The 16,094-nt window shown below is 37.5% G+C and overlaps 1 protein-coding gene across 4 annotated transcripts in view; it reads left to right on the top strand.

The window, feature by feature from the left end:
- Nucleotides 1–13,147, top strand: part of LOC110107677 — a 34,267-nt gene extending 21,120 nt beyond the window's left edge. For all 4 annotated transcript variants that reach the window (XM_020838000.2, XM_020838001.2, XM_020837996.2 and 1 more), the window contains exons 7-9: nucleotides 12,024–12,143; nucleotides 12,355–12,444; nucleotides 12,661–13,147. In XM_020838000.2, the coding sequence (XP_020693659.1) occupies nucleotides 12,024–12,143; nucleotides 12,355–12,444; nucleotides 12,661–12,780 (330 nt within the window). In that variant the 3' untranslated portion in view covers nucleotides 12,781–13,147. The remainder of the gene's footprint in view (nucleotides 1–12,023; nucleotides 12,144–12,354; nucleotides 12,445–12,660) is intronic.
- Nucleotides 13,148–16,094: the final 2,947 nt, after the last annotated feature.

The following is a 16,094-nucleotide window of genomic DNA, read 5'->3' on the forward strand; positions in this document are numbered from 1 at the left end:
ACTAAGGGATTTCTCTCCAAACCCTCTCAAGCTCTCACAAGAACTCAATATGCAGAAAATTTTATCATTCATTCATTAACGTTCAAAAGAAAACATAAGGGCTATATATAGCTTCATACAATGGAAGAGAAAATAAAAAGATGACTTAGCCCTTTGGGCTTACACATGACAAACCCATAGATAAGGGATAAAAGGGAAAAATAAAAAACAAATACAAAAAGCAAATAAATAAAACAAGTACATATGAGGACTCAAAAAATAGATTGGTGCGATCGTGGCCGTAGATTGACGAACATGCCTCTGATAAACTTTCCATGCTCTAATGTCCTCATCATTTTTCCGGGGTGGGAAAAAGCTTGACTCTGTCGAGTAAGTGTCCCAGGTGCTCTCATAGATCTCCAATACGTCGGGGTCAATCTGCTGTAGCTCATCGCTATCCAACCACGTGTCTTCTGACTCAGATTTTCCTCTCCATCTGATCAAATACCTTCTTCGTCCACCTTCTCTTATGGAAATGATATCATCACTCAGAATCGTGTCAACTTTCTCTGCCATGGGTGATTTGGGAATGTTTGGAAGTGGAGGTTGGTTTGAGTTCTCACACGGTGGGGTCACACAAGGCTGCTGTATAAGTGGATTTGGTGGGTTAAAATCGGGACCTTCATTTGGTGGGTTAGGTGGCTTGGTCGCCGGTTTTGGGTTAGTGGAGATGGGGTTCGGGTGGATGAAGAGTTAGGGGTGGTAGCCCAAAGCCAAGGGGAGGTGGGCTTGTGTTTGGCCGAAGGTGGGAGGTTTAAAGGGGTGGCCGACGGCTTAGGGTTATAGATGGACTGAGAGATGGAAGGGAAGGGAGGGAGAAATAGATAAAGAAAATGACGAAGAAACTTGCCTCGAACTCGGACTCTTCCAAGGTTGGTGGGTGATCCGCTTCCCTTACTAAGGGATTTCTCTCCAAACCCTCTCAAGCTCTCACAAGAACTCAATATGCAGAAAATTTTATCATTCATTCATTAACGTTCAAAAGAAAACATAAGGGCTATATATAGCCTCATACAATGGACGAGAAAATAAAAAGATGACTTAGCCCTTTGGGAATGTCCTCATCATTCTCTCGGGGTGGGAAAAAGCTTGACTCCGTCGAGTAAGCGTCCCAGGTGCTCTTATAGATCTCAAATACGTCGGGGTCAATTTGTTGTAGCTCATCACTATCTAACCACGTGTCTTTTGACTCAGATTTTCCTCTCCACCTGATCAAATACCTTCGTCGTCCACCTCTTATGGAAATGATATCTAACACGGTGGGGTCACATAAGGCTGCTGTATAAGTGGATTTGGTGAGTTAAAATCGGGACCTTCATATGCTTCTATATATTCTATGTTAAACGAGGGATTTATATTGAATTATGCAGGCAGATATACTACATAAGCATTATCGTTGATTTTTTTTAATTATCTTGAATGGTCCTGCATTCTTAGCATGCAACTTCTTAACCGTTCATTGTGGGAACCGTTTCGGACGAATCCGCACCATCACGGAGTCACCAACCTCAAAAGTTTTAAATTTTCTTTTAAGATCAGTATAAAGTTTATAATCATTATTACTCTTTTCAATTTGTCGTGTAATCTCTTTATAAAGTTCATGCATATGCGATGCAAATGAGGATGCAGACTAAAAAATCCTTTACCTAGATCACATCAGTATGAAATCTAGTGGCTGTCTATGTTTGAACCCATAAACAATTTCAGAGGGACTCAGGCCAGTGGTTTGGTTCACAGAATTATTATAGGCGAACTCAGCCGTGGGGAGTATGGATTCTCAATCTTTAATATGCTCACCTACCAGGGATCGTAACAGACTGCTTAAGCTCCTATTGACTATCTCGATTTGAACATCAATTTGTGGATGAAAGGCTGTATAGAATTACAATTTAGTGCCCATTTTTATCCAAAGGGTCGTCCAAAAATAACTGGTGAACTTGACATCCCTGTTCGATACAATGGTTTTAGGTAAACCATGTAAGCGAACGACCTCATTGAAATAAAGTTTGACAATGTGTGAGGCGTCGAATGTTTTGGAGTAGGGTAGGAAATGGGTCATATTGGAAAATCGATCGACTACAACACATATGGCGTCATTCCTACGGATAGTCTTGGGCAGGCCTAAGATAAAATTCATGCTAACGTCCTGCCCAGGACAACTGGGGACAGGCAGAGGGTTATAAAGACCAGTGTTTTGTTTGCGTTGCTTGGCTAGCTAGCAAGTGTAACACATGCTGACCATTCTACCGTCATCCCTCTTCAAACTGAGCCAAAAGAAATGATACTCCATTGCTTCTATCGTCTTATCCTGACTGAAGTGCCCAGCAAGGCCTCTGGCATGGAGTTCCCACACAAGAAATTCCCTAAGTGAGGTGCTAGGGATGCAAAGCTTCTGAGCTTTGAAGAGATAACTATCCTCCAGATGGAAATTGTCAACAAGGCGTGTGCTGCGTGTGGCCAAGAGAGAATTAGTCTATTTGAAGTCGGGGCATTCCAAATAGTCCCTCTTGATTTGGTCAAATCCCATGACTTCAGCTCTCATCTCAGTGGTAGTCATCATATGACGACTGAGAGCATAAGCAACTTTATTCTCAACTCCTGCCTTGTGTCTAAGGGTATAATTAGTGTACTCCTGAAGGAGTTCGACCCATCGACCGTGACGTGTATTCAACTTTTTTTGGGAGTTGATATAACGCAGAGCCTCGTGATCTGAGAAAACAACGAACTTTTGTGGGAGCAAGTAGTGTCGCCAATAACAAAGAGATTGGATCACTATATAGAACTCCTTAGCATATGTGGTCAGATCCTTTGCGCAGGGAACGACTGGATTTCAACACTCCCCCTCAAGCTGGAAAATATTGATCTGTCATTCCCAGTTTGTCAATCATTATGAGAAAGGAAGATTTGTCCTGTCCTTTGGTTAGAATGTCTGCAAGTTGATTATTTGATGATACATGGTTGATATTGTGGGCTATGCTGATTGCTGATTTATTGTCCACAATGTAGTTTCATGGGCTCATCCCACTTGACCTTTAAGTCTTCTAGGATTATTTTGATCCATAGTAGCTCACATATTCCTAAAGCCATAGCTCGATATTCTGCTTCTGCATTAGATCTTGCCACTACATTCTGTTTCTTGCTTCTTCATGTAACAGGTTACCTTCAAGAAATGTGCAATATCCAGAGGTAGATATTCTATCAACAGGTGATCCTGCATAGTCAGCATCCGTGTATACTTCTAAGGTTATTCTACGATCTCTCTTAAAGAGAATCCCTTTTCCTGGGTTTCCTTTAAGGTAGTGCAATATCCTGTCAATCGCTTGCATGTGGACCTGCTTTGGATTTTGCATAAATTGACTGACCATGCTTACATCAAATGCTATATCTAGTCTAGTGTGGGAAAGATAGATTAATTTCCCTACCAGTCTCTGGTAGGCCCCTTTATCCACATCTGGATTCTCTCTAGCTTCCCCCATTTTAAGATTAGGTTTTATTGGTGTTGGTGCTGGCTTACAGGCTAGTTTCCCTATTTCTTTCAGAAGATCTTTAATGTACTTTTGTTGTGAGATGAAGATTCCTCTGCTAGAGTGAGCTACTTCGATTCCAAGAAAGTATTTTAGTCTACCAAGTTCTTTGATGTCAAATTTCTTGGTAAGACTTTTCCTTGGACTATCTTTCTCCTTTACATTATTTCCAGTCAAGATAATATCATCCACATACAATTGCAATATTGTGACTCCCCTTGAGTCTGAATGTTTAAAGAATAGTATATGATCCCCTTGACTTTGTTTATACTCATTAAGGAGCATAAACTTAGAGAATATTTCAAACCAGGCCTTTGGTAATTGTTTGAGCCCTTGTAGGGCCTTTTTTAATCTACACACTTTGTCACATTCAGATTTTTCTTTGAACCCTGGTGGCATTTCTATAAATATCTCTTCCTCCATATCCCTATGCAGGAATTTATTTTTCACATTCAATTGTTCCAGATGCCAGTTGTACTTCGCTGCCAGTGAGAGTAGTATTCTGACAGTGTTCATCTTGACTACATGTGTAAATGTTTCTTGATAGTCAATACCATATGTTTGAGTGTACCCTTTTGCCACTAGTCTTGCCTATATCTTTCTAGTGTGCCATCAGCTTTGTACTTTACAGAGAATACCCATTTGCATCCACCGGTTTTTTTCCTGTCGGTAGATTGATGATTTCTCATGTTTTATTCTTTTCTAGGGCCTGCATCTCATCTAGCATGATATTTTTCAAATTTTTATCAGATAAAGCCTCAGAAATATCTTTAGGAATATGAATATCTTCTAGTGTAACCAAGAAATTTTTATGTGAAGATGAGAAGTTATTGAAGGATATAGAGTTGGTTATATGGTATAACGCATATGGGAGGTGATGAGGTTACCTTATTTCTAGGAGATGGTTCAGATTCTTAGATCTTGCTTTGGAGTATAATTTGAATTTGTACGCTTGGAGTATACCTTACCAAATCTAATAACAACTTTGTCTTTTGTTTCCCTATCCTGATTTTCAGGTGGATTGGTTTGAGGTGGTGGAGGAAGGTCAAGAGGTGTTGGTTCATTTTCCTCATCTTCCTTAAGTTCAGTCTCCCCCTGAAGATGAGATTTTAAAAAATAGGAACTTTGTTCATCAAAAGTAACGTCAACAGAGATAAAGGTTTTTCTTGTAGGAGGATGATAACACTTGTAACCTTTTTGGGTAGTTGAATACCCAATAAAGATGCATTTAAGTGCTCTTGGATCTAGTTTTCCTCTATTTTGGCTGTGGATATGAACGTAGGCTGTGCACCCAAAGATTTTTGGTGTAAGGTTATGATGGGTTTAAAATTCGGGGTAAAATGAGGACAAAATTTTCATTGGAGTTTTGAGTCCAAGGGTTGTTGAAGGAAGTCGGTTTATGAGATAAGTTGCAATTAGGAGAGCTTCTCCCCAATAGGATTGGGGTATATTGTAGTGGAATAGAAAAGCTCTAGTGGATCCTAGAAGGTGACCATTTTTTCTTTCTGCAACCCCATTTTGTTGTAGCGTGTGAACGCAGGAGGACTTTTGAATGATCCCTTCACTTTGGAAGTAGGAGGAAATGGTTTGGTTAAAATAATCTTTGACATTATCGGAGAGAAATTTTCTTATTTTCACCCCCAATTGATTTTGGATCATGGTATAAAATATGGGAAGAATGGTGCTAACATCTGGTTTATTTTTGAGGAGATAGATCCAAGAGACTCTAGTGCAATCATCAATGAATGATACAAACCATCGAGCCCCAGAGATATTGAGGATTTTTTTGGGTCCTTATATATCACTGTGAATAAGGTACAAAGGAGTATCACATCTATCATTTTTATTTGGGAAGGAAGTTCTTTTATGTTTGGCTAACTCACAAGTTTCACAATGAAGATGTTTATTTTCTAATTTTTTAAAAAGTTGTGGATACATGTCTTAAGACATCAAAAGATGAGTGTCCTAACCTATAATGATGAAGTCAAATAGTGAAATTTTTATCAACTAAGAATAACATAGAGCAGCTATTTTTGGATTGGTTTAGTTTTTCCAAGTAGTGCAATAATCCAGCTTTCTCCTTAACAAGTTCAATCTTCTTCCCCGATCTTTGGTTCTGAAATGAGCAATAGGTAGGGTTAAATAACGCTTGACAATTATGATCATTAGTAAGTTTTTGGATTGAAATTAGGTTTATGGATAATTGAGGTACATGGAACACATTTTTTAGGGTGAGTGAGGGAGATAATGTTATGTCTCCTTAGCCTACTACCGTGGTAAGAGAACCATCGGCAGTGATAATTTTCTTGTTGCTTGTACAAGGAGTATAGTTAATGAAGTGGTTAGGTGAGTGGCTCATATGGTCTGTGTCTCATGAGTCAATGATCCATAATTCCTTTAAATGATTTCTAGAGGCACTTAAACTAATACAAATCGAAAACTTACCTGAGAGTGCAAGTAAGGAAGATGTATTTGATTTTTCAAGGGATACCAGGAGTCTTTTCAGTTTATCAATATCTTCTTTATTGAGTTCTCCAAGGTTGGATTGTGCTTTTGGGGTGGGTTGACTTATAGTGTTGTTGGCCTACGACATGCTCATTGTTTCACCTTTTTTATTCCATTCCTTGCTAGGGAGTTTTCCATGTATTTTCCAACACGTTTCTTTTGTGTGTCTTGACTTTTTGCAATAACTACACCAAAGTGAGTCATTGTATTTGAATTTTGAATAATCTTTACTTTTCTCTTTCAATGATGATTCTTTGTTCATCACCATTGCTGAGGTTTCAACGACCTTTGGATGAGAGAAATGATTTCATTGAGTGATGGCGTCTCCTCTTTGCCGACGATATGAACCATAACTTGGTCAAATTCTGCATTTAGTCCTGCAAGAAAATTATAAACTCTATCTTTTTAAATAAAGTTCTTTAGGATCGCAGCATCTTTTAGACATCTGGTTTCTATGCACCTATAGTGATCAGGTTCCTGCCACAGATTTTGTAAATGGGTGGCATACTCCGTCACGGTCTTGCTCCCCTGCTTTGTGCTTCCAACTTTGACTTTAATTTCAAAGATTTGAGGGGTATCACAAGCTTTGGAGGTCTGTCTGGCAGCATCCCATATGTCATTTGCTGTCGAAAGGAACATAAATGTATCGCTAATTTCTGGAGTCATGGAATTCCACAACCATGACATAATCATGGAGTATGCTTCATCCCATGCCCCAAATTTAGGATCTTCTTTTGGTCCTTCTCCAAGGAGGTGATGTACTTTTCCTTTCCCCTTCAAGTAGGTCTTCACAAATTAAGACCACTTTAGGTAGTTCTTCCCATTTAGACGATAGGAATGTTGCATGCTTTGAAGGTCACCTCGTCCTTGGTGCACCATCGATTCCTCAGTTTGATCAATACTTTGAGAGGAGTTAATTTCTGACATTGGAAAGCAATTAAGGCTTCCTAGAATTTTCTTGTTCGACAATAAAGATTTTTTTGACTAAAAAAGAATTTTTTTTTCTTTTTCTTGTTTAATAATCTAAACCAACCAAGCCATTAAAAAAAAGGCTCGGATTAGGGCATGTGGTCGGGCTCCAGAGGAGTCTCGTTCAGCTTCGTTGGTTCACAGTCACTCCTTTGGCTCGTTCTTGGCTGTTCAACTATCCACCTTCGTCGACTCTAGTCTTCCTCTCAGATCAGAAGTTTCTTCGGTTCGTTCATGGTTGTTCGACTATCCTCCTTCGACGACTTGTCCTTCTTGTCAGATCGGAAGTTTGGATCAGAGTTTCGGCTCCGTCTTAGCTTCCGTCTTCGGCGTGTGGGGAGTCGTCCGTCCCGTCTTGGCTTCTGCGTGTGGGGAATTGTCCGTCCCGGCTTTGGCGTACATGGAGTCGGCTTGATCTCGGATGCTCCGAGCTTTTTTCTCTTCCACTTCCGACGATCTAAGATCGTTCTTCGACGACAATTAAGGTCGTTGGCTCTGATACCATGTTAATTTGAGAGGTACGAGAGGGAAAAAGCTTAAGTTTTATTGCATAAATTCTTCCCTATATATAGATCTATACAAGATATTTAATAAGGAAACAAATAACTACACAATAATGAAAGATAACTCTTCCTAAATCAACTGCCCATCTATGGAAGGTGTTTCAACGTGATTCATGATTGCTTCCCACGGATTGCTCTCTGTGACTGTCAGATCCTTTGCACAGGGAACGGCTGGATTTCAACATTTCTTAATCTCATTAAAAGTTCTGGTGGCAGTCGGGGTCTAATGGAAATCACCTTTCTTGAGACAGTCAGTGACAGGAGATACAATGGTGTTGAAATTTCAGATAAATCTCCTATGGAAGATAGCTAGTCCGTGGAAGCTGCGGATGTCCCGGATGTTCTAAGAAACATGTCATTCTACAATGACCCACTCCTTCTCGGGATCTACAAAGACCCCTTGGGCTGAAACGATAAAGCCTAGAAAGATAACACGGTCTACAAGGAAGGTACATTTCTTGGGATTAACTAAAGTTGTTCCTTAAGACCTCGCAAACTTGCCTTAAGTGGTCCAAGTGCTGACTTGTCGACTGACTTTAAATAAGAATGTCATCAAAGTAGACGACGACAAACTTTCCTATAAAAGGATGTCTTGGGACGTTACTCAACCCGAAAGGCATGACTAACCACTCGTAGAGACCATCCTTGATCTTGAAGGTAGTTTTCCACTCATCACCGGGTCAGATCCGAATCTGGTGATATCCACTCTTGTGATCAATCTTGGTAAATAGAGTGTCTCCCATCATCATATCAAGCATATCGTCTAACCTTGGGATAGGGACACGATATTTGACTGTGATTTTGTTGATAACACGATTATCAACACACATTCGCCAGGATCCATCCTTCTTAAGAGTAAAAAGGGATGGTATAGCGCAGTGACTAAGGCTCTCTTTGATAAAGCCTTGTTGTTGTAACTCATCCACATGCTTCTTGAGTTCAACATGTTCCGTGGGGTTCATGCGATAGTGTGGCAGGTTAGGAAGGGAGGCTCAAGGGACAAAATCTATGGCATGCTGGATGTCTTTAAGTGGAGGTAACTGATCAGGAAGATCATCAGGGTAGACATCAATAAATTGACCAAGAATAGGTTGGACTTCCTGAGGGATTGGTTCATCAGACTAAGTGGAAGTCTCATGATCGACCAAGGCGTACATGGGTGCGCCTTGAGCAATCTCAGCATCCAGAACCTTGGCGGTGACCATGTTCAGTCCTTTCTTGAATTTAACAGGGTTGGATTTGGAGCTATCATTAACCCGGTTCTGTGATGGCAAAAGCTTGATCTTTTTCCCGCATGTTCGAACATGCAAGTGTTTGAACACCCATAGATGTGGACATCGTTGTCAAAAATTTAGGGACGGCCCAAAAGGATTTGTCCAACATCCATAATCAATATATCACACAATACATTCTCCTTATAGTCAGCGAAGGAGATATGTACGAAGCTTTGTTCCTTCACTACCTTATAAGGGTTGGGGTGAGGAATGACAGACAGATCCAACTTGGACAACATTATGGAGGAGACAACATTGATGCAGCTGCCACTATCCACGATGACCTTACAATTCTTATCCTTGATTTTGGCGTAGGTGTGGAAGATCGCAGTCCTACGCCAGGCATCGGTGGTAGCAGGGTGTGACAGCGCACATCTCTCCACACAGATGTGAGAGGTGTCAAGTTTCTGAAGGCAATGAAAGACAGCAGTGTCATCCCCCTCCTCGAAGAAATCACCTCATCTTCCACTTGATGGATCTAATCAACCTTGGGCTCAAAATCTTCCTCAGTGATCTCCTCGATAATCAAGACTTTGTAAGGACTAGAGCATTGAGAAGCGATATGCCCATACCTCTTGGCATCGAAAACACTTGGTCCCGGGATTGGACCATGGGGTATTCGGAGTGGGAGGCTTCCTAACACTAGATCAGGGTGTAAGAGGACTAGTGGGTGGTCGGGTAGTGCTCCATGGGGTCGGTCGGGCAGTGGAGGTGTGAGGGGTGGAACTAACGGAAGGTTTGTAGGAAGGCATGGAGTCATTGTGTCGGCTAGGGTGTTGGGAATGAGTTTCCCAAGTCTAACACTAGGCTGTAGGCGTTCTCAAGTGTCGTAAGTCGTAACGTTATGAGCAAATAACTCATTGCAAAGGTCTTCTTGCAACCTGGTACGAAACATAGACAAGATCTGCGTGGGGGTGGTAGACGTCTCCCCTTTGCAGCGAATCAGGTACTCATCAAAAGACGCAATGTACTTCTTAACATGTTTTTGCCCTGAGTCAATCTATTCCACCTATCCAACAATCTGGGGAAGTACGTGGGAGGCAAGTACTTTTGCTTAAGTTCATGCTTCATGGATGGCCAATCACTGATGGGATACTTATTTCGGGCTTCTCTAAGGTTTTCTAAATTTAACCAAAACTGACTAGCCCTATCCATGAGTTTCTTCTCGACAAAACTGACATTCATAGCCTCGAAGATATTATACCACTTAAAAAAACTATCCATACATTTGACCTAGTCCAGGAAGAGATGGGGATCGAGGGTTCCATCAAAGGTAGGAGCATCGACTTTAATGTTCTTCATTAGGGTCATGGTTGTGGTTGTGCCCATACTGGGGAGCGCGATGAGTGGCACGATGCAATCTCTCATCTTGATAGGTATCATCCCCTTATATGGAAGGAGGTCTAGATGGGGTGTAAGGGGTTGGATGATCCCTAGAGCGCTCTAGTGTGTCGAAACATTCAGTTGTGTCACTACGAAGTTCTGCTAGGTCGGCTTGGTTTTCTTTAAGTTGCTGACTAATTGTATTCATTTGACTTACTAGTAAGTCTAAAGTCCTTCCAAGTTATTCCGGATCCATTGGGAACACTACGGGACACTTACGGTGATTAGGATGTAAATGACAACAATTAAAATGAATGATAACACACTTATAGCTTGCAAAAATGATGTAGTAAATGTATGGACAGCAAACATATAATGTGGTAAATGAAATAAATGCAATGTTGGAACAACATGCTAAGCTTAATGATGGTAATTAAAACTCTACGATGGAACAACAAGCTAACTCCAAATATGCTTCTTTTTAATTTATTTCAATTATGTTCATCTTTTAGAAATATTTTCATCAATATAAATATGAGATTAATGCTCCAAAATTTTTAGGGTGGTGGCGTGCAGCTTTCAAGTGATTGTTTGTGACAACTATGACGGTGTTGGTTGTGGCGAAGGTCGTAGGTTGGAGGTAGAGACAATCGAGAGGAAGTTGTTGCGCTCGAATGCGCATAAATGTGTGATTTATGTTAGTTTTAATAAAAAAAATTTATAGAAATAGCGTGAGGCGAGGTGTGCCTTAAGGCGGGCCTCAACCAAGCTGAGGCCAAGCCTCATAAAAAAGCTAGAGGTGTTATTCACTACAATTGCGTTGATACGACGCGAGCCTCATGTTGCGCAATTTTAAACAACGGTCAGATGAACTGAAAAAGTAATATTTTTGTTATCAACATTTTTAAAAAAGTGGAGATTATCATGATTATATTATCCATACACGAATCAAATTTATGATTTGTACGCTAATGCTATTGTAGGTAGGAATGCAGCATATATTTAGAAAAACTATAGTATTATTGGATAATCAATTTGTTTATATGCTAGTAAGATTTTACTATGAGGAAATTAATGAGAAAAATATAAACAAGGAATATTAATATGGCTTTTATTGATCTTGGAAAGACATGATTGAGCATTATGATAATTGATTTAGTATAATAAGGAAGAATGATCTGTTAAATATATGTCAAAGCTATTAAATTTATGTAAGATGGATTACTGAGTAGTATTAGAAGTAGTTGTAGAGTGGTTTATGATTTTAAACTTATATTTGGATTAAATCAATAATCACTATTGAATCGATGTATTTTCTATTGGTTATGGAAATGCATGGATATTTAAAGTAAGGTGTGCTGGTGCATATTTTTTTGTTGATAAGACAAGTTTCATTGGTAAGACAGACCAGTCGGTAACACTTGATGATAGGCTATTTGACTCTACTATATCTATTCTATCATGATTTTCAGATTCTTGGTCTTCATTCTAGGAACTTACTTTTAATATTAGCATGTTATGCTTTGTTTGGGACAGTTTTTTTATTGCTTATAAAAGTAATTTTTTAATGCAAAAAATTTAATTTTTGTACTAAAAAGTTGCTTTAAGAAGCAGTAAACAAGCCGTTCCAAATGGAGCCTTAGTGATGTTATGGGGACTAGTTTACATATTGGTTCTTGATTTTTTTTTTCTTGGCGGTTTAAACAATTCAAGTGCAGACCTCATAGGAAGATGTTTTTCATCTTAACCATTCTGAGCCACTGCTCTCAGTCCCTGGTTCTTGATTCCCACTTTGTTTTCTAAATTTTCTTTCTCATTTCGGACAGGACAGCCCAGCTGAGAATCGTTGGAAAGATATGGGCACAGGCCATCTCTCCATCAAATGCAAAGAAGGTGTCCCAAAGGCTACAAAAGAATCCAAGCCAACGATCATTGTTCGGAATGATGTCCGTAGTAAAAAATCATATCGTCTATTTAGCCGGAATATATTTTCATGATATCTGCTTTATCTTGACTGTTTTTTACTGATATTGCAGAGTAAAAACTAGATGAATATTTGGTTTCTTTACAAACCATAAATATTTTTCACTAGCCATGCTTTTTTTATCTAAAGAATTACGAAAATAACCTGTTTTGCCTTCAAATACTTCCTTACAGGCAGGAAGAATTTTACTCAACGCTCTCATATACCCTGGCATTAAGATGAACATTCAAAAGACTTCTATTGTCTCAATCTTTCACACTGCTGTAAGTACCCTCTTATGTGAAATTGAACATGTTCTGCTTCGTAGGTTTTGTCTATTTATTTATTTTTTTTTGTGTAAAGGACTTAGGCTTCGTTTGGGACGGCTTTCTTAATGCTTCTTAAAGCAACTTTCGATCCTAAAAAGCTGCTTTAAAAACAGTAAGAAAGTCATCCCAAATGAAACCTTAATGATAAGAACATATTCATATTGCTTTCAGGGTGGCGAACAAGGAGATTCAAGCCAAGTAATTGCACGCACATACTTGCTAAGATTGAAATCCTTGGAAGATACTACAAAACTGGCCGAAACAATTAAGGAATATACTCCATCAACATGAAGACTGAATGCAGTCTTGAAATCCATTTTCTTTTTGTGATTCAGTGATCTAATATTTGTAGTGTTAAATCATCTCTTTACTGGTCCTTAAACTTTAGGTCAATGTGTTTTTCAGTTCAAAGAGCAGAAGGGCGACAAGCTCTGAAAGCGTGAGAAGTTAGAAGAAATCTTCACATGAAATTTTCTGATTTGATCAAATCAATCTTCACATGAAATCTTCTTACTCATATGCTTTCCACATTTCCTCTCTCTCTCTCTCTCTCTCTCTCTCTTTATATATATAAGAGGTTATGTACCCCGAATTATTTTTGTCACATTATTATTTGATTAGATGAATCAATAAAAGTTCTCCAAATTAATGTTTGTTACACTGCATTTAATTAAGTTTGATTAAAAAATGAATCTCAAATATTTTTTTTGTTATATTCTATGCATAGTGGGATAAAGGTTTATTGTTGTTGTTATATATTTGTTTTTTATTATTAGTATTATCTGAAAAATAAAATTCTGTTAAGTATTGTAGAGACGATGATTCTCAGGTGGATGAGTGGTTTACTTTTAGAAATAGAATGTAAAACTAGTATATGTTTGAAGAGGTTGGAGTAGCTCCAATGGAGGATAAGATTAGTCGACTTAGATGATTTGGTCATGTAAATCATCGGTCTTCCAATGACCTAACTTTGATAGTAGATCTATTAGATCTAGCTTATGTTACGAAAAGTAGAGGTAGATTTAAGATGATTTGATTAGAAAGTACTAGAAATGATATATTTTTTTATTAAATTTGAATGAGAATTTGATTCTTAAGAGGTCATAACGAAGAAAAAAAATTTATGTTGTCGACCTCATGTAGTAGGATAAAGGTTTGATGTTGTATTATTATCTGAAATAATGGACAATTTAACTGACTCCTATTAAAGAAAAAGGAGAGTATCACATGCTGGTCAACTCCCTTGGTCGACCATCACAAGATTAATAGGAGGTTTGCCAAAGGGTATTTATCAAATGATTTTGCATCAACCAAGTGAAAAGATCCCTTTTTGTTTGTGTTTTTTCCAACATAAAATAAATATAAATCATTAATCAAACCAAGCTTTTATCTTCTAAATACTTTTGGATCCTTGGAGGCACAAGAACTTTTGGGCTTTGTTTGGGGCAGCTTTCTTAATGCTTTCTAAAGTATCATTTTAGTACAAAAATTTTTTGTTTCAAAATTTTTTTGTACTAAAAAGTTATTTTAAAAAACAATAATAAATTACCCCAAACGAAATCTTAGTTGAATTATTTGAACTATTTTTTCTTCGAGAATGTCTACGAGCTAGCGGGGTTATTCTAGGGTTTGGATGCTAACAATAACATCTTACTCTAATCCCACTTCAAATTAAAATTGGTTCAAAACCTTCAATCAATTTGATTTTTGGTTAAGCCACACTAACAATATGCTTGCTCAATGTAATCTTGATATTATTCAAGCAAGGCTTGTTAAATATTCATGTATGAATACATTTATAGATACTCGCTTAATTATTATGCATGCATTCACATATTTATTCTAAGCACACAAAATTTGGTTCAAGCCTAGCTCTTCTTATCTTATAAGTTAGCTCATTCATTTCAAAGCATATATTAGCTCCTTCAGTTCAATTTGCACTTCGTTTGGGACAATTTTTTTCGCTGCTTTCTAAAACGACTTTCAAGTACACAAATTTCTATTCATGAAATTTTTAGAAATTTTTGTACTAAAAACCAATTTTAGAAAACAACAAAAAGCTGTCTCAAACAAAGCCTTAATCTCGCCTATAATATCCTTCAACTTCATAGATAGGTCAAAACTAATATTCCTTATCAATTACCAACATCATTCTAATACACAAATCAATTATTTATTTCTTTAGAAATTCAAAAAACTTTATATTCTTCTTTATTTATTGAGTTTGCATGTTCATTTAAGGCTTTGTTTGCAACAGCTTTTAGCTACTATTTATAGGCACTTTTAAGAAAATTTTATACTAAAAAGTTAGAAAGTAGTAAGAAAATTATCATAAATAAAATCTAAGGCTTCATTTGGGATAAAATTTTTACTGAATTCTAAACCAGCTTTTTAATTAAAACTTTTTTGAACTAGAAAATTTTGAGCTAGAAAGTTGCTTTGGAAAATAATAAGAAAGTTGCAAGGCTTCCTTTGGGATGGATTTCCTATTACTTTCTAAAGCAACTTTTTTGTTAAAATATAAAATTTTTAACTAAAAATTTACTTTAGAAAGCATTAAAAAAATCATCTCAAATGAAGCTTAAGTCTCAAAAATAATAAATTTACACCTTCATTCAAAGAAGGAAATGCATGACATTCACTACTAAATTAGATTAGTGCTAACTATCATATATCCAACAAAATTGTTAAAAATCTAACAGACTCATTACAGCTTAAAGATATCATTAATTTTCAGATATAAAATTTTTTTCATTTACTTTAATAACAAGAGGAGATAATTATTTCTTAAGAATTTAAGAATTTAAATTACATAATTTACCATTTGTCTGTATCATTAAAAAAAAACCGAGTGGGTAAGGATCCCTATCTTTCTTCCTGGAAGTACGTGTTCTGTACTTCTACTAATGAAAGATCGCCTCATACAGAACTAGACAAAATCTGGAAGGACCCAGTATCACCTTGAAAATTTAAATTTATTAATATATTATCCTGACTATAATATTACCGATATGCCACTTTTACTGAGTAGGCCGAGCCCATGTGACTTTGGTGTGAAAATATAAATATTATTCTTCCAAAAATAAATATATATATATATATATATATATATATTCGGGGTTGTGCTTTAGCTTTGATGTCTCAAGGAAGATCTTGATAGAACAGCACTGTTAACTTTTATCAAGGTGGCCATATTAAGCTGGCTGGCTGTGGGTTATGAAAATTCGTGCCACGACCTATTCTCGTTTTCGGGGAGAGTATTAACATATTAAGTTTCGAGATAAATTCTCAGAAGGCATATTGGATTTGTAGACAATACACTACTAATTGATTTCACTCTCATTTTGAGAGATCTTTATGATATGGATTTAAGTTTCTATAGGCTTACCCCTCCCGATAACGAGCGAAAAAAAAAACTTTTGATTAAGTCTAGTCGTCAATCAGAAACGTCATACCCACAAATACGTGATATCTGACATATAGTAACAGCATCGGTTGGTATTTGAAACAATGTCGGCAGCCATTAGTTGTGTCGTTTAAAGGTACATTGTAAAAATTGAGTGGATGTTTATACTAAGGGGCCAACTTTGTCCTGCCGAAAAGGT

This window comes from Dendrobium catenatum, unplaced genomic scaffold, assembly GCF_001605985.2.
Source record: "Dendrobium catenatum unplaced genomic scaffold, ASM160598v2 fragScaff_scaffold_1022, whole genome shotgun sequence".
NCBI lineage: Eukaryota > Viridiplantae > Streptophyta > Magnoliopsida > Asparagales > Orchidaceae > Dendrobium > Dendrobium catenatum.